We start from the raw sequence: 18237 nt of genomic DNA on the forward strand, positions 1-18237 counted from the left end.
CTTTGGCGTACCACTAGATCGGGGGTTGGCTCTTTAGCGCCGGCCTCGTGGCACTCTGGAGCTTTTTCCAAAAATGTATGAAAATGGAAAAAGTACAATACTATTTTTTGTTTTATTATGCTTTCTTTAGGAGGACAAACATGACACAAACCTCCCTAATTGTTAGAAATCACACTGTTTATATTAAGCATGCTTCAGTAATTAGAGACTATTTGGCGAGCGCTGTTTTGTCCTACTAATTTTGGCGGTTCTTGAACACACCATAGTTTGTTTACATTTCCAACTTTCTCCGACTTTCTAAGACGTGTTTTATGCCGCTCATTTTTGGTCTCATTTTGTCCACCAAACGTTTTATGCTGTGCGTGAAGGCTCAAAGGTGAGCTTTGTTGATGTTATTGACTTGTGTGGAGTGATAATCAGGCATATTTGGTCACTGCATGACTGCAAGCTAATCGATGCTAACATGCTATTTAGGCTAGCTGTATGTACATATTGTATCATTTTGCCTGTTTTGTAGGTATATTTGAGTAATTTGATATATATGTGCATGTCTCTTGACACATTATCTGTATATAATATTGACTGCATTTCTGCATTTGGTGTGCCATGTTGTTCCAGACCACAGCAAACGTTATCCAGCTTGCAAGGATTGTAATAAATCCATTAGAAGAAGACAGTCTGCCGTTTCCTTTAACTTGGACACACATCTACACCTTTGACAATTCTAGGCCAGTCATTTCCAGGAGTTATCTCACCCTCTGAGAAGTTTTACTGATGATTTCCAATGTTGTAAAAATGTGTAGAATAAATATCACATTTCAACATTTCTGTCAACAAAGATTTGCGTCCACATAGCTAATATTAAGTTAAGTTGAAGTACCAATGATAGTCACACACACACACTAGGTGTGGCGAAATTATTCTCTGCATTTGACCCATCACCCTTGATCACTTCCTGGGATGTGAGAGGAGCAGTGGGCAGCAGCGGTGGCTGCGCCCGGAAATCATTTTTGGTGATTAACCCCCAATTCCAACCCTTGATGCTGAGTGCCAATAGCTAATATAGACACTTACATCATGTGTTGTCTTCATTATAACACTTATATAAGGCTTTTAATTTTTTTGCAGCTTCAGACAGATTTTTTTTTTTTTTTTTTGTATTTACGGTCCAATATGGCTCTTTCAATATTTTGGGTTGCCGAACCCCTGCACTAGTGCTACACCTACCACAGTTCCCTGGGGTATTTGGGGACTGCTATGTTATGCTGTGATCAAGAGTGACATTTTTGGACATTCTTGCATCTTCCGACATTTTTTTATGAGCATTTCTGAGGGAGTTGCAATTAATTTAAAAAAAAAAGGACTTCAAAAGAGCTCCAGAGAAACAGCAACAAGAAACCAGGCTGAGTTGCCTCGACTCAATTTGCAGTTTCTAATTTTAGTGTATGCAATTTCCTATACTTGATCTTTTCTCTTTTTTTTTTTTTTTTTTTTTTCTTAACCCACTGACCACAAACCATGAGGAAATAAGGACCCACCCTGGTTGAAAGGCCAGCTGCGTAGACGTGGGCGTGCATGTTCTATTTGTGCGTGGGCACTGCACACTGTGCAGCCACCCTTAAAGCCCACATCACTGCTGATTTGGAGCACTTTAAGACTGGGGAGGCTGTCTGTCACCTTCTGCCATTTAGCAGCACAACTTCTGCATTCTCCTCCCACTGCAACAACATCTGCACACAAATGCGGACTACCTAACGTGGATATACTGTAGCACCCACTCAGTGTGCGCTGTTGTTGATGTTTTTTTGTCCGATGGAAACTTTCCCCTCCACATCAGCCATGGCAAAGTGGTTCATGCACACGCTGCATGTGTTGATGCTCCTGCAGAGCACTTGGAGTAAAATGTCCGTGGACGTGCGAGGTGCCGCCGTGCGTCCGAGCGGCCACTCTGCGCCGGAGCAGCGCGTCTTTACGCACGCAACCATGGCCACCGTCAGCATGCTGCAAGTCTACGAGAGATACAGCAAGGACCCACGCAGCCACAACGAGGGGAACACCGTGAGAAGCTTCACAGCTGTCCCGAGTGAGTCCTCACTGCACATTTACTGCTGACACCATCAAATTAATGGCGCCATTTACGGGACAAGCGGTATAAAATGGATGGATTTAAAATGATGCATTGGAATCTGCTGCATGGAAGTGCTGATGATAAGTTGTGTCTGGAAAAATGCCGACTAAGTGATCGCAGCATATCATAGCAACGTGCTCCCTGCTCTAAGTTATATCATGAAATGCAACCTTATACCCAAACAAAAACAATGCATGATTTATCCGGGAGAGTCTTGATACTAATTTCCTTGACTTAGCCACGCAAAAAGAAGTTGTAGCTCTCTGTGTTTTTTTCAAGTTGTAGAATGAGGTCTGGAGTACCCGATAGTTTGACGTTTCTGGGAACGCAACTGACAGATAATTAAAGTTAAAAAGTTAAAGTACCAATGATTGTCACACACACACGAGGTGTGGCGAATTTATTCTCTGCATTTGACCCTTGATCACCCCCTGGGAGGTGAGGGGAGCAGTGAGCAGCAGCGGTCGCCTCGCCCGGGAATCATTTTTGGTGATTTAACCCCCAATTCCAACCCTTGATGCTAAGTGCCAAGCAGGGAGGTAATGGGTCCCATTTTTATAGTCTTTGGTATGACTCGGCCGGGGTTTGAACTCACGACCTACCGATCTCAGGGCGGACACTCTAACCACTAGGCAAATCTTTTTTTTGAGAACGTATAGGGCTAGATTCCATTGTATTGTTTGATATTTTTGCTTGTATCTGCTTTTTGTGGTCTCCTGCTGGCACCACTATGGACTGGACTCTCACACTATTAACTAGATCCACTATGGACTGGACTCTCACACTATTATGTTAGATCCACTATGGACTGGACTCTCACACTATTAACTAGATCCACTATGGACTGGACTCTCACACTATTATGTTAGATCCACTATGGACTGGACTCTTACAATATTAGGATAGATCCACTATGGACTGGACTCTCACACTATTAACTAGATCCACTATGGACTGGACTCTCACACTATGTTAGATCCAGTATGGACTGGACTCTTACAATATTATGCTAGATCCACTCGACGTCCATTGCACCGGTTCCCCAGCGGGGGGAGGGTCCCCACATCTGCGGTCCCCTCCAAGGTTTCTCATTGTCCCATTGGGTTGAGTTTTTCCTTGCCCTGATGTGGGATCTGAGCCGAGGATGTTGTTGTGGTTTGTGCAGCCCTTTGAGACACTCGTGATTTAGGGCTATATAAGTAAACATTGATTGATGATGTAGGCCCTTGCGTACACAGATAGTTCGCACTCTGTTTGCTGTACAGTAGCCATGTTGGTTTGGTGGTATTGTTGCTTTTCTGCGATTGCAGAATATTTTAGAACCTCGACAAGAGTAATGGCACGCCCGACATGAGCGAGATAATCGTTTTGTCCATCGATGGCGGGTCAATCCGTTGAGAAGTGGTGCAGCTACTACGTTGCGTTGCTGAAAAATGGCATATAGAGGACTGGAAACGATCCATTCAATCCAACTTTATTCGTAGAGCACCAAGACATACTGAAAGGCACAGAAACCAAGACAACAAGGTAGAGCTAAAATACAATTAAGACATAAAAATGTGGATGAAAAGAATAAATTAATAATAAATTAAATAAATAAATTATAATAAAATTGAATCCTAAAAAACTAAGCTAACGCCAAACAACATACTATGATGCTTTAATAGACTATATGATCTTTAAAGGGTTTTATGTGAGTCATCCACTAATTTAATTTTTGTTTGACACATTTCATCCTCAAAAATACATTTTATGAAGTACAAAAATCCAATACACCAGATTTATAAACTTTGATCATACTGACAGACGTTGGATCGTGTGTCATTTGTGTGTCGTTGCAGTAATGTTATGGTTGTGTTGTTGTGTAAGCGTGCGGTTTATTTTATTTTAAATGTGTTGAATTAAACAACATGTCAGATTCAACATGTAGGAAGAAGCACAACTTATTTTACCCCATATGCATGTATGTCCACTTGCTGTGTTAGGGTACCAAGATAACACATGTGTAATAGTAGAGTCAACAAAAGAAGATGGCCTGTTTTGTAATAAAAAGGAGTTTGGTGATCTTGTATATTCATATTAAAATGTTATGCAACGTGCAGTGCAGTTCTACAAAACCCAAAACCAGTGAGGACCCCCGACTTAAGCTGTACGTCAAGCAAGAATGGGAAATAATTCCACCTTAAAAGCTTCAAAAATTGGTCTCCTCAGTTCCCAAACGTTTACTGAGTGTTGTTAACAGGAAAGGCCATGTAACACGGTGGTAAAAATGCCCCTGTGCCAACTTTTTTGCAATGTGTTGCTGCCATTAAATTCTAAGTTAATAAAAAAATAAGTTTCTCAGTTCAAACATTAAATATCTTGTCTTTGCAGTCTATTTAATTGAATATAGGTTGAAAAGGATTTGCAAATCATTGTATTTTGTTTTTATTTACGATTTACAGAACGTGCCAACTTCACTGGTTTGGGGTTTTGTATATTGCAAACTGCTACCACAAAATAACTATTGTTGAATAAATCCACCCACAATTAAGCGCTACATCTTCATGCATGTCAGTGTTGTGAAGAATGGGGCTTTTTAAGTCTTTGTTAGTGGGTTTGCCTGCAGTAGCCATAAAAGTAGAGGTGTTAGACAAGAGGCTATTATTGCATGCAGGCGGGCACAAAATAAACCTTGACGGAGCTGTTTTCTCATAAGTATTTCCTCGTGCTGTAAAACTGTTAAACGCAGACAATGTTTATGTTCCAAGTGGGGCTGCGGCTATCGATTTTTCTAGAAATTGAGCAATTTATCGATTAGTTTGTTCGATTCATCGAGTAATCAGATAAACCACACTTTATATCCTCAATGCATATTTTAGTCAAAATAGTCGTAAAATAGCAAAAATAGTTGAAATAAACATTTATTTTTCTGCTTCCCATAACATTCATTCTTTTAATTTAATAAATGTACATTAACATTGAAATTGCATTTCTAACGTGTGCATTCATCAAATATAAAAAAAAATAAAAATGCCACACAAATCACGGCACCCACACAACACCGGTCTCATGTGCACTCCATTGAAAATCATTTTTGCATCTTTAAAGTTCCGGGCACTCCATGAAATTGATCGATTTAGCTGTTTTAGAAAAAAAAATAATCGAGTTAATTGATTAATCATTGCAGCCCTAGTTCCAGGTGATTTAGCGGAATTACTCATATGACACAAGGTCACAATGTAAAGTGTGTCTGCAGCTTTAATGCTAATGAGCTGTGTTTGTCTACAGTGTGCATCTCCAAGAATCGCTATTTTATCCATTTTTTTACATATAAAATGTAACTAGATTTAAGTAGATTCCATATATCATGTATATGACGCCACGTACGGTTGCAGACTCAGCCGGCCAAAACACTTAGTGAGAAAACAAGTACTCAAGCGGCACTCAGTGTGGACTCAGTCGGACTGTCTCTAGGTAATGTTGCAATGTTCAATCCCAAGAAAGAAAGTATGCCTTATAGAAAACGCAACAACTTACAGTAAGGCTCCAATTTTCAAAATACGCTAGCTCAATGCTAATTTACATTGGATTTGCTTTAGACATGCTACTGATTAGCAAAATCAATTTTAAATGTCGATTTCAACACCTCCAAATTTGGTAACGAAAACTACAACTGAAATGTATGTTACAATCAAACAGCTGCTGTGTAATAAGTACAATACTTAAAGTTTAAACACTTTGTGTACTACACTTAGCTTAATGGCAAAGACTACTCCCTCTACTGTAAAATATTTGCGAATGAGACTCAGAAGTGTTAAAAGTGGTTTTGGCTTTTAGTTAGATGGACTATTATTGTCAAGGTGACAGAAAAAATTGTCCATCATAACTCAGCATGAAGAGTTATGGCAACTTCAACTCGGAAAAACATGCTGGAAACCCATAATAGTAAGTTCAGTTAACTTAAGAAAGTAAGTCAAGGTGGGCCCGCAATGTGACGCCACACGCAGTGTTGAACTTTGAAAATCTGATCAAATAAGTTCAACCAACATATTTTTTAGTACTCTTAATTAATGTTTTCCAGTGAACAATACATGACACAGAAACTTGAGTCAAGTCAATAAGTTTATTATATATATTCCATGACTCAGTGGGTGGAATGGGCCTCTTGTAATCAAAAGGTTAATGGTTCGATACCAGCTGGAGAGCTCAGTGTGTGAATGTGTGTGTGAATGGATGAATGTGGTGTTTAATGTAAAGCACTTTGCGTATCATCTCAGCTGCGCTATACAGACCATTTACCAAGATTTGCAGTTGTAGGAACTTGATCAAGGGAATTCAGCCAACTTGTGAAGTATCTTTCTTGAGTCAACAGACTGAATGTTTTGAAGTGCAATATACTTGACACTAGGTTGACCCAACTTAACTCAGTCAAAGCAACGACATGACTTGACTGAGTTAAGTTGAGTAAACAATGTTTTCAATGTAACATTAACTGCAGTTATCTGTTAAATGTTACATTAAAACACTTGATTTGATCATTACACAAATTAACGTTTATTAACACATAAACACACAAAAATACCGTTGAGTGCTGGTATCGATACTGCGAGTAAAAATGTAAAAAGTAGCCAGTCTGATGTCTTATCTTTTCTGACGTATATGTGTACAACCACACCAAGTAAGAACTACAAACCATGCTGGGATGGCGAGTGCGAGACCCTCTACAGCGCCTTCCTCCGGGCTCCCTATGGCCCGGAGGCTAACAATTCAGCCACTGCCCTTCTTTCCACTCTTGGAAGGAAGAGGCACCAGCGCTGGAAAGAGGCAGTCCACTCCATCGACTTCTCGCACACTAGCCGTATCGCGTGGAGCACTTTGAACAACTTGACTGGTAGGTCTGAGCGCGCACCCCGAACATGCCCCGTTACCGCAAATGCTATTGCAGCACAGGTTGTGAAAAACGGGGCATATACCGGGATAAATCGAGATTTTTCCCGGGCGGTGCGCCAGGAAACTGCAGACCTCTGGAGGACAACAACATCTAGCGAGTGTAACATCTCCGGTGAGTTTTCACCGGAGGAGTTCACAGCTGCCCTCCAGTATACCAAACCAGGCAAGTCTGCTGGGCCTGACAACATCTGCCCAGAACTCGTGCTCCACGCTGCCCCTGCAATGAAGTCCTGGCTGAGAGTTTTCCTGTCTTCTTGCCTGCGCCAACTCCGGATCCCCAGGATTTGGAGAAGGGCCACTGTTGTCGCTATCCCCAAGCCGAACAAGCCAAAGGATGACGTAACGAGCTACAGACCAATCTCGTTGCTCTGCGTCCCCTTTAAAGTCCTCGAGCGCCTGATTCACGCCCGTGTCGAGCCCATCATAGACCCCCACCTCCCCCGGGAGCAGGCGGGTTTTCGACGTGGGAAGTCCACGGTGGATCAGGTCGCCCTCCTTACCCAGGACATCGAGGACTGCTTTGAGGCGAAAAAGAAGGCCGGTGCCGTCTTCATAGACCTGACTGCTGCCTATGACACAGTCTGGCACCGCGGCCTCACCTGCAAACTTCTCCGCCTGCTTCCAGACAGGCACATGGTCAAAATGATCATGGAGCTTGTCTGGAACCGCAGCTTTACTCTCACCACCAGTAACGGAGATAAAAGCAGGTTGCGGCGCCTGAAAAATGGCGTCCCCCAGGGATCTGTCCTGGCTCCCCTCCTGTATAACATCTATACATACGACCTGCCTGCCACAGTCTCACGGAGGTTCGCATACGCAGACGATCTCGCGCTGCTGCACTCCGACAGGGACTGGCAGGCCTTGGAGGGAACTCTAAGCCAGGACATGGAGACTTTAGTGGCTTACCTCCATAACTGGAGATTGAAGCTCAGCGAATCCAAGACGGTGACACAAGCTTTCCACCTATACAATTGGGAAGCGGATCGTGAGATCAGGTTCGAGGTGCGGAAGCCGGATGGGGCTTCCCTTACCCTATGCCGGCCTCGTCCTACACCTGAAGACCCTCGTCCTGACCCTAAATACCTTGGGGTCACCCTGGACAGGTCGCTCACTTTCCGTAAACACCTCTTGGCAACACGCAAGAAACTCAACACCCGCGTCTCACTGCTGAGACGGTTGGTCGGGTCCGGTTGGGGTGCCGGGGCAAGAACTCTGCGAACAGCAGCACTTGCCCTGGTCTACTCAACTGCTGAGTACTGCGCACCTGTCTGGGCGCGCAGTGCTCACTCTAAACAACTTGATGTCCCGATCAACGAAGCCTTGCGTGTTATCACTGGATGCCTGCGCCCCACCCCTGTGGAGCTACTGCCCATCTTAGCAGGCATCCAACCCGCTGAGCTTCGTCGCCAAGGTGCTGTAGCAACTCTGGCGGGCCGGGCAAACATGGATGAGAACCACCTGCTCCATGAAAGGCTCACACTCTCCTCAGAGCCAACGCCCCGCCTCCCCTCCAGAGACCCACTGGTACCAGCCGCCCTGAAGCTCCTGCAGCAATGCAGTGACAACAACATCAGGGCGGCTCACTGGGCGAATCACAAATGGAGCACGGACCTGGAGCATACCATCTCCTCCAGACTCCGTGACTTCATACCTGACACCGGCTCAATACCAGGCCTCTCACTACCACGAGTGGCCTGGGTGAGGCTTAACCGCCTCCGAACTGGTGTCGGTCGCTTTCGCTCAAACATGTTCCAGTGGGGCTTAGCACCTAACGCGACGTGTGAGTGTGGCGCGGAGGAGCAGACCACGTGATCCTGCGTTGCCCGATTTATCGTGCTCCTAATGGTTTGCGTGGCCTGGCGGACCTGGATGACTGCTCGGTGACCTGGCTCACTTCTGTGTGTCCTGACATATGAACGGGAGGGCCCCCCGGGCCTGGGGTGGTAAAAGGCATAGACCCTCGGCCTCAGGTCCGGGTGCCGGAAAACAGCTGCCCATACGATGAAGAAGACCACACCAAGTGCTGCAAACCTCAATCAAGCTATAGCCTCTAATTTAATTTCACCCTTTAAGTACAGAAGTTGGGCAAAGTTAGAAGCTATTTTTTCTATATATATATATAATGACATATTTAAGTTTCTGGAACTTATCAGCAACTACTGTGCATTTCTAGCGGTTTCCATTCAGTGCAAGTCATGCGAGTGAGGTAAGGACAAAAAAACGTAGCGTGGAGAGTTGAGCAACAGTTCATGTGGAAATACAACATATTGAGGGTTTTCTTGATGTCTACATATGCATACACTACAGTAACAAACTGTTATGTTTCTCTCTTTTCCACCCCCCCCCCCCCCCCCCCCCAGAAGCGTCACACGGAAAAGAAATGTTGCAGTTCAATTTATCGTCCATCCAAAACTCTGAGGTCATCCTCTCTGCCTCCTTCCACTTCTTCTACACACGTCAATGCCACCGTCTGTGGCGTTCCCGTCGCCGTCATCCTCTGGTCCTCTTCCATGAATTGTTGTCCAACAATCTGCTGGGAAACGCCACTCTGAGCTCCTTTAAGAAAGGAGCCTGGCAGTCAGTGGACGTCACAAGCGTAGTCCAACAAGGCAAAGATCGGGTCATCATGGTGGAGTCCGATTTCATTTTAGCAGGAATGCGACAGAGGAGTCCCAACGACCACGAGCGTCTCTCTTCGGACATTATGCCTTTTTTAATCCTCTACGCCGATGACCAGGCCATAAATGAGCCCAACAGCGTGGCCGCCACACTCCAAAGGTACAAACCTTTAAGAGTGGAGGAAGATGCAACCGCATCATCCTCAAGAATCCGAAGGGAGCTCCATCACCAAATCCAAACCAATGACATACCAGAGGTCCAGTTCGGCACCTTAAAGAACCACAAACTGTGGCAAAGCACTTTTTTCCCTGGCAAATCCAAAGCCAAAGCAGGAAGGAAGCAGCACCAGGAGGACCGGGAGGCCCTGGGCAAACAGCAGGTGCTGAGCTTTGACGAGAGGACAATGAAGAAGGCCAGGAGGAGACAGTGGAGTGAGCCCAGGGTTTGCTCAAGGCGCTACCTCAGGGTGGACTTTGCTGACATTGGATGGAGCGAGTGGGTTTTAGCGCCAAAGTCATTTGACGCCTACTACTGCGCTGGTTCTTGTGGATTCCCCATCCCTAAGGTGAGCACCTTTTGACAAACTGAAATGAGCTAAACACGGTGAAAATGTTCAACACAGTCTGATGTGGGAAGCTGGTTGACCTGGGATTTCCTCAATAACAATCCATTGACACACTCTTCATCAGAAACACTTAAAGGGAAACTGCACTTTTTTTTTGCAATTTTGCCCATTAAGAACACGTTTTTTCTTATCTGCATATTCTAAATAGTGAAAAACTGCTAGTAAGAGGTGGTTAACAATACAGGTAAGAGGGATACAATCTATTCCACACATATATATATATATATATATATATATATATATATATATATATATATATATATATATATATATATATATATATATATATATATATATATATATATATATATATATATATATATATATATATATATATATATATTAGGGGTGTGGGAAAAAATCGATTCAAATTCGAATCGCGATTCTCACGTTGTGCGATTCAGAATCGATTCTCATTTTTTTTAAATGGATTTATTTATTTTATTTAAATTTATTTTTATTTTTTTTAAATTAATCAATCCAACAAAACAATACACAGCAATACCATAACAATGCAATCCAATTCCAAAACCAAACCCGACCCAGCAACACTCAGAACTGCAATAAACAGAGCAATTGAGAGGAGACACAAACACGACACAGAAAAAAACCAAAAGTAGTGAAACAGAAATGAATATTATCAACAACAGTATCAATATTAGTTACAATTTCAACATAGCAGTGACTAAAAATCCCTCATTATCATTAGACATTTATAAAAATAAAAAATAAAGAACAATAGTGTCACAGTGGCTTACACTTGCATGGCATCTCATAAGCTTGACAACACATTGTGTCCAATATTTTCACAAAGATAAAATAAGTCATATTTTTGGTTCATTTAATAGTTAAAACAAATTTACATAATTGCAATCAGTTGATAAAACATTGTCCTTTACAATTATAAAAGCTTTTTTCAAAAATCTCTGCTTGCATGTCAGCAGACTGGGGTCGATCCTGCTGAAATCCTATGTATTGAATGAATAGAGAATCGTTTTGAATCGGGGAAAAAAATCGTTTTTGAATCGAGAATCGCGTTGAATTGAAAAAAAATCGATTTTGAATCGAATCGTGACCCCAAGAATCGATATTGAATCGAATCATGGGACACCCAAAGATTCACAGCCCTGATATATATATATATTGATTTCACAGAGCGTAGCAACGGTAGCGTTTGTTGAAATGTGCTGTGTAAAATCAATGTCATCAACAACATAGAGAGCACTTTTTATGTTTGCTGACTTTTTGAGCGTTATCATTTACCATGTTTGCTTAACGAACATTAAACAATAACTTGCGATGTCTGCTCTCACTGGGATGCCGACAAATGGGATGTTTACATCTTTCAGGGCTTGCGCTCTCCTTGTGCTAGTAAATACAGAATAAGCGTCAATCCTCAGCCGAAGGAGTGTGTGCAAGCCGATGTCTCACAACGCCAGAAAAGTAGATCCTTGGTGTTAGCTCTTACATTGTTGGCGGTTTTTGGATGTTTTTTTGGAAATAGATGAAACCCATTACTTAGACTTAGACAAACTTTGTTGATCCACAAGGGATATTGTTCCACACAGTAGCTCAGTTACAAAGGATGGAAAGTGTAAGGATGGAAAGGATAATGCAGGTATAAAGTAGACTAAAAATGTACCGTAGTAGCAATATAAAATATAATATATATGTAATATGTTTACATTACATTATGTTTACATTACCTGCATTGTTAGCTGTTTTGAACTTGCCGTTGTTTCCTATTTACAACGTGCAATAAAGAGAAAGACTTGTGTTTTAGTCTCACCTAAGGATTGTGGATGTAGGGCAACATTTAAAAAAAAAAGTGCAGTTCCCCTTTAAACACTTTTTAAGTAACATTTTCTCCGTCACACTCATGTAAAAATAATAATAATAATAATAATAATAATAATAATAGGCTCCAGGTCACTTGCCATCCCACGGCGGACAAGCAGTATAGAAAATGGATTAATTAAACTAATTAAACGACTATCAAGCCTAATTGGTTTTGTGACTAAGCTTTTAACTCAAAACACTTGTCTCTCAAATCAATTTATTGAAAGCAATAAAACTGGTGCTTGGCCCCCAAAAAGAGCACAATTTTAAAATGTATAATGCATTTTTCTTAAACTAACTTTCACATATTCTATAAAAAATTAGACCATAGAGAGTACTACTAACAACTATAGCGATGTTATGAAACAATGTAATAATAATGTACAGTATTTACCTTGGAGAGTGGACTTCCACTGTATTTCTTTCCAGCTGCTTCTCCGTCAAACACACCATCAGCAGCTATTCAAAATTGTCATGTGATAAATGTCTGCTGCTTAGAGATTATATTTAGACTCATTCTGCTTCAGTATGGTGCAGACTGGCAGTGATACGCTCAAATTGCTTTGCCAAGTTAGCAACCCACTAAGTCATGTTTTTGATGATTTCTTTTTTTTATTCACTGAATATCATCCACTTTGTCTTCTCAGCACAGTCCTTCGTACTCACTTTGTTCCGTCCCATGGTTAGAAAAACCAAGTCATGTCCATATCTAGCTATATTTTTACGGAGTTCACTGTGACATTTGCGACGCCAACTACGGGGATGCTCGTAATTCAAATGTGTAATTGCATCATTGAATGAGGTTGCTAGATGCGCAGCCGAATTCAGCTCGATCGACTGGGCTACTCCAAGGAATTTTAAACTACTTTAAACTACTAGGGGTTGAGGTGCTTTGACCATAATAGCTGAATAGACAAGCGTTTTGTCAATAACAAGTCTCTCACCAACACATTTTACACAGAAATTAGGCTATTTCAGGAAGAAGTACGTCATAACTGCCTACAATATCATAACAAATGGCAATCATATGGTTATTGTCAGTACTATCAGAAAATAAACTCTAAAACGAACTACAACCAACACTAGCAATGGTTTTACTGGTGAAAATAAGTAGAGCATGCTTAGCAGCCTAATGTACGCCCAAAACTAAAGAGGAGATATTTCACCAAGGTATGCTTATAGGCTACTGTTTCAAACATTTCAGATTGCCATATAACTTAGTACATGTAGTCCACAATATGCAAACACGAATGAGGAATTATTTTATCATGTGATTTGGCTGTCTCCATACGTTTCACATTGCTGTGACAGCCTTGCTAATGTTGGAACCCATTTCCTCAGCGTATCAGCATATTGAGAACGAAATAGGCACTGACACTACCCATATCGACATAGGTTTTATTTGTCGAAAATATATTTTGCGCTGTCAGTTCGACTACACATCGACATACAGGCTTCCGGGCATATATTTTCCCCGTTAGCCTGTATGTCATTGACCAGGCAAGCATGATAAGCATTACACTAGGAGCTATGCACCATCACACTAAGCATTCGTTGCGCGAACATATTAGCTTTGTTAGACAAGGTCATAGACTGAATTGGACAATAGTTTACATACGGAATGTCCATTTCCATTTACTACAAGTAATAAGAAAACGTAAATGAGGAAATTAGAGAGTTTTGCGTCAGATGAAAAAATCTTCTCCCCTTTCAATTGTCTCCCTCTTTCAAAGGCATCCCCGATACAAATCCTCGTTTTGTTCCTGGCTTGGTCATGAATAAGTTGAGAATCGTAACAACGCCTTTTAAATTTACTAAGGTCTGACATGTTTAGTAACTTTACCATTGGCAGTAGCTAGACGAAGAGGGCGGTGCGTAACTGTCATCCTGGATGTGACACACTCACGGACCTTCTAATTGGTCAAACGGTAGAGAGCGGGGTATCAAAATGAAAACAATAACAAGTTTGAAATTTTGAAATGAGCATATCCCGGCTGAACCACTGTTATCAGTTATAGAAGTATTCGAAAAGAACATGATTTATTAATGCCTTTTGACATATCAGGGTCATTTAATGATGACTTGACATTGACAGCCTCTTCCTGCTTACTCCCCCTAAGGTGGTACGTCCATCCAATCACGCCACCATCCAGAGCATCGTCAAAGCTGTGGGAATCGTGCCGGGTATTCCAGAACCATGCTGCGTACCAGAAAAGATGAGTCCTCTCAGTGTGCTTTTCCTGGACCCCACTAGGAATATGGTCCTCAAGGTTTACCCGGGAATGTCTGTGGATACCTGTGCCTGCCGGTAGGAGCCGAGATCACCCATCTTTTTTTTTTTTTCCTTCCTACAAACTGCCGTTCAGCGATGACAAGAAGAATTTTATTTTTATGACTCCTGGAAAGCTTTGGAGATGTCAAAAACTGAATCACATAACATTAAGTTACGTCATTTCAACTTCCATCCATCCATCCATTTTCTACCGCTTGTACTTAACTAACCGTATATATATATATATATATATATATATATATATATATATATATATATATATATATATATATATATATATATATATATATATATATATATATATATATATATATATATATATATATATATATATATATATATATATATATATATATATATATATATATATATATATATAATGTAACACCTCCCATATAACTACAAAAAGTTATTACTGCATGAGAGGTAATGATTGTGTGTTTATTAATATCTGCATTTTTACAGCGAGTTTGTGCCTCAAGCTGCAACACAAAGAAATAACTTGTGTGTTGCTGCCACCTGCCGTGCGTTTTTAGCATTGCAGGGGCTGCAGCAATGGTGCTTGCTGAAACTATTCATTTCAATGCATTGATAATTTTCTATCCAATACAATGTGTACAGTTTTTCAATATGTACAGAAAATAGTATAAAACTCTAATTGTATAATCACATATTATTGCAGTAATTTAATTTGTTGCTTATACTGTAATCTGACGCTTGATTAATTCTACGGTAGACACAGTGTGTGTGCTTATCAAGGTAATAAAGTAATTTTAATTTACATGAATTAAATCGTGATTATTTACTTTAATTAGATATTTTTTGTTTTTGTTAAATTAGCAAAAAAAAATGTACATTCACAGTATAAACAGTGGGTCGGAAGTGACCCATCTAACATTAGTTTACAATTATAAAAACAAAATACTAGACTTTTAAAAAAAAAATACAAAAAAAGTTGAGCGTACAACATTTACATTGAAAATATAAATAATTAAATAAGAAATTGTATGATTTTAATAATAACTCATTTTAATTTAAATAGTTATAATAAAAATTAATCATTTTCAAACGATTGATGATTATGCATGGGAAGAGAAGCCGTGGAGTTTTGAACAGTTTTTTCTTTAGTTTGATTTTCCCTGCTGTGTTTATTTCAAAGCCAGCATTATTTCATGTTTTCATGCCAGTGGATTTTGTCATTGACATCCATCATTTAAAGCCCCCTCAGTGGGAACTTTCAAACGCATGAATGGACCACTGAAAGTGATCTTGGTTTTTGGGGCCGGGGGTTTGTGTGTGTGCATTTGTTTTTACAAAACACTGCATGAATTCAACCAAGGCTGAAAGACAAAAACGCAAGAAGATAGGCCGAACTTTGGCTTGATCCCCAGAACCCACGGTCATATATTCACTCTTTATGACTTACAGAGTTCGGAGCTGGAGTATGAAATCTGCTTTTGTGTCAATCACTGAAAATGTATCATTTGGATTGGTCAAAAAAGTTCAAGTCGGTTAACAAGGAAGACTTATCTAAAGTAGCTGTTTTTAATAATGCTTTAATTACATGATTGGAATATTTAAGTGAAAATACACAAAAAGCATGTAAAAGAGGATGTATATTTCAGTTCGGTAATAAAATCCTTATATGATGATAAGAGTCTTAAGAAACTATTGAAAGTCAAAAATGATTCCACTTTGTGTTTTTTGTTGTTGTTTTGTGTAGCCTCTAGTCACATTTTGCTAATAGGGGTGATCTAAAGCTAGAGCTAAGTGGGGTTAGCAACTAACTTGAAATTATCCTAAATATTTATGAATTCAATAATGACATACTTAAAACGTAGTCACATTGTTTCTACATTCCGTCCTAGTCTATGGGCTAGACAAACTATCTTTACATTAGCTCAGTTAGCCTCTACAAAAAAGAAAACAAATGTGATGTAAACCCCGTTTTGACAAGTTTTTATGGTATTTGTTCAAAATAAATCCTATTCGCAGATTGACAAAAAAAAATATCAAAGTCAAGGACAGTTTGTATTTGTTTTGTTGTTTTCCGTAACCTCTAGCCACATTTTGCTCATTTGGGGTTAACAACTAACCTAACATGTTCCTAAACAATCTCGGCTTTATTAAAGACGTACTTAAAAAGTAGAATCACATTTGTCGCTTAATTCAGTCGCCTTCCATGTACTAGTATAGTAATCGCCAAACTAGCTTCAGATTATCTCAGTTGGCATCTACAAAAAAGAAAACAATTGTGATCTAAACCCGTTTTGACAAGCTTTAGTTTTCATGTTATTTGTTCAAAACTAATATTATTACAGCATTGACAAAAAATATCAAAGTCAAGGATAGTTTGTATTTGTTTTGTTGTTTTCAATGACCTCGAGCCACATTTTGCTAATTGGGGTGAGCTAAAGCTAACTGGAGTTAGCAACTAAGTTGAAATGGTTCTAAAACATTTTTAATCCCGTAATGACATACTTAAAAATTTGAATGACATTGTTTCTTCATTCAGTCTTCTTCAATGGGCTAATACAGTAGCTGACTAACCTTTTCATAGGCTAACTATGGGCTAATAACTGCTTAACAAGGTTTAGATTAGCCTGGTTAGCATCCACAAAATAGAAAACAAACGTGATGTAAACCACTTTGGTAAGTTCTCATGTTTGTTTAAAATTAATATCAAAGCATTGGCAAAATAAGTCAATGACATTTATTATTTGTTTTGTTGTTTTGTGTAGCCTCAAGCCCCATTTTGCTAATTGGGGTGAGCTGAAGCGAGAGCTAGCTGGAGTGTGTTAGCAACTAACTTGAAATGGTCCTTAAAGGTTTATGATTTCAGTAATGGCCTCCTTAAAAAGTAGAGTCATGTTGTTTCTTCATTCAGTCTCTTTCAAAGGGCAAGTAACTACCTAACTAACTTTAGATTAGTTCATTTTCCCGTAGCTGAGCCAAGAAGATGAGATCTCATTTGTGTCTTACTTATATCTCCCAGACATAACAGAGCACTAATCGAGACCAAAGTAGTTTTCTCATTCTTCGCAAATGTGTCTCCTGAGAAATAAGTCTCACAGTGAGCACTGTGAGAGATCTCAAAGTTGTCTAACAGACACAAATGAGAAATGAATGAGCTGGTTTCCAATATAAAGTTACAGTTAAAGTACCCCTGATAGTCACACACACACTAGGTGTGGTGAAATGATCCTCTGCATTTGACCCATCCCCTTGTTCCACCCCCTGGTAGGTGAGGGGAGCAGTGAGCAGCAGCGGTGGCCGCGCTCGGGAATCATTTTGGTGATTTAACCCCCAATTCCAACCCTTGATGCTGAGTGCCAAGCAGGGAGGTAATGGGTCCCATTTTTATAGTCTTTGGTATGACTCGGCCGGGATTTGAACTCACGACCTACCGATTTCAGGGCGGACACTCTACCCACAAGATCACTGAGCAGAGCAGAGCAGCTTTATTTGTCCATTCTTAACATGTACAAGACACATAAGAACTGAAATTACATTTTCGGCACAATCCCGCTAGATGGGACCGCCAACGGATCAGCCACTTAGGGCGCTCCAGGCTTGTGTATATGTCTCAATTATATCTCAGTGGGAGATATAGTTGGTGTGTCTCTCACTGCTCACTATTTGAGTTCTCAGATGTGTCTCTTTTCTATCTCAGTAAAAAATAAAATTGAGTAATGCATTTTAAATGGCACATTTTAACTAAAGTATACCTCAATCATGCCAAAATTTTAGAAAATAATTAATTCAGGCAATATGGATATATGGTCAGAATGGTTTATTGAC

General features: G+C 40.3%; 1 protein-coding gene across 1 annotated transcript; it reads left to right on the top strand.

Moving 5' to 3' along the window:
- The first annotated feature begins 1678 nt into the window (after positions 1-1678).
- Positions 1679-14638, top strand: LOC133655043 (growth/differentiation factor 10-like). The gene is made up of 3 exons (XM_062054946.1): positions 1679-2083; positions 9421-10244; positions 14264-14638. Exons 1-3 carry the CDS (start codon positions 1798-1800, stop codon positions 14453-14455), a joined length of 1302 nt encoding a protein of 433 aa, XP_061910930.1. The 5' UTR covers positions 1679-1797; the 3' UTR covers positions 14456-14638.
- The last annotated feature ends 3599 nt before the right edge of the window (positions 14639-18237 follow it).

This window comes from Entelurus aequoreus, linkage group LG08, assembly GCF_033978785.1.
Source record: "Entelurus aequoreus isolate RoL-2023_Sb linkage group LG08, RoL_Eaeq_v1.1, whole genome shotgun sequence".
Lineage (NCBI taxonomy): Eukaryota > Metazoa > Chordata > Actinopteri > Syngnathiformes > Syngnathidae > Entelurus > Entelurus aequoreus.

Coding starts and splice junctions, on each gene's coding strand:
- LOC133655043 (XM_062054946.1), top strand. CDS start 1,798: ATGTTTTTTTGTCCGATGGAAACTTTCCCCTCCACATCAGCCATGGCA. Junction 2,084..9,420: donor AAGCTTCACAGCTGTCCCGA/GTGAGTCCTCAC, acceptor CCCCCCCCCCAG/AAGCGTCACACGGAAAAGAA. Junction 10,245..14,263: donor GTGGATTCCCCATCCCTAAG/GTGAGCACCTTT, acceptor ACTCCCCCTAAG/GTGGTACGTCCATCCAATCA.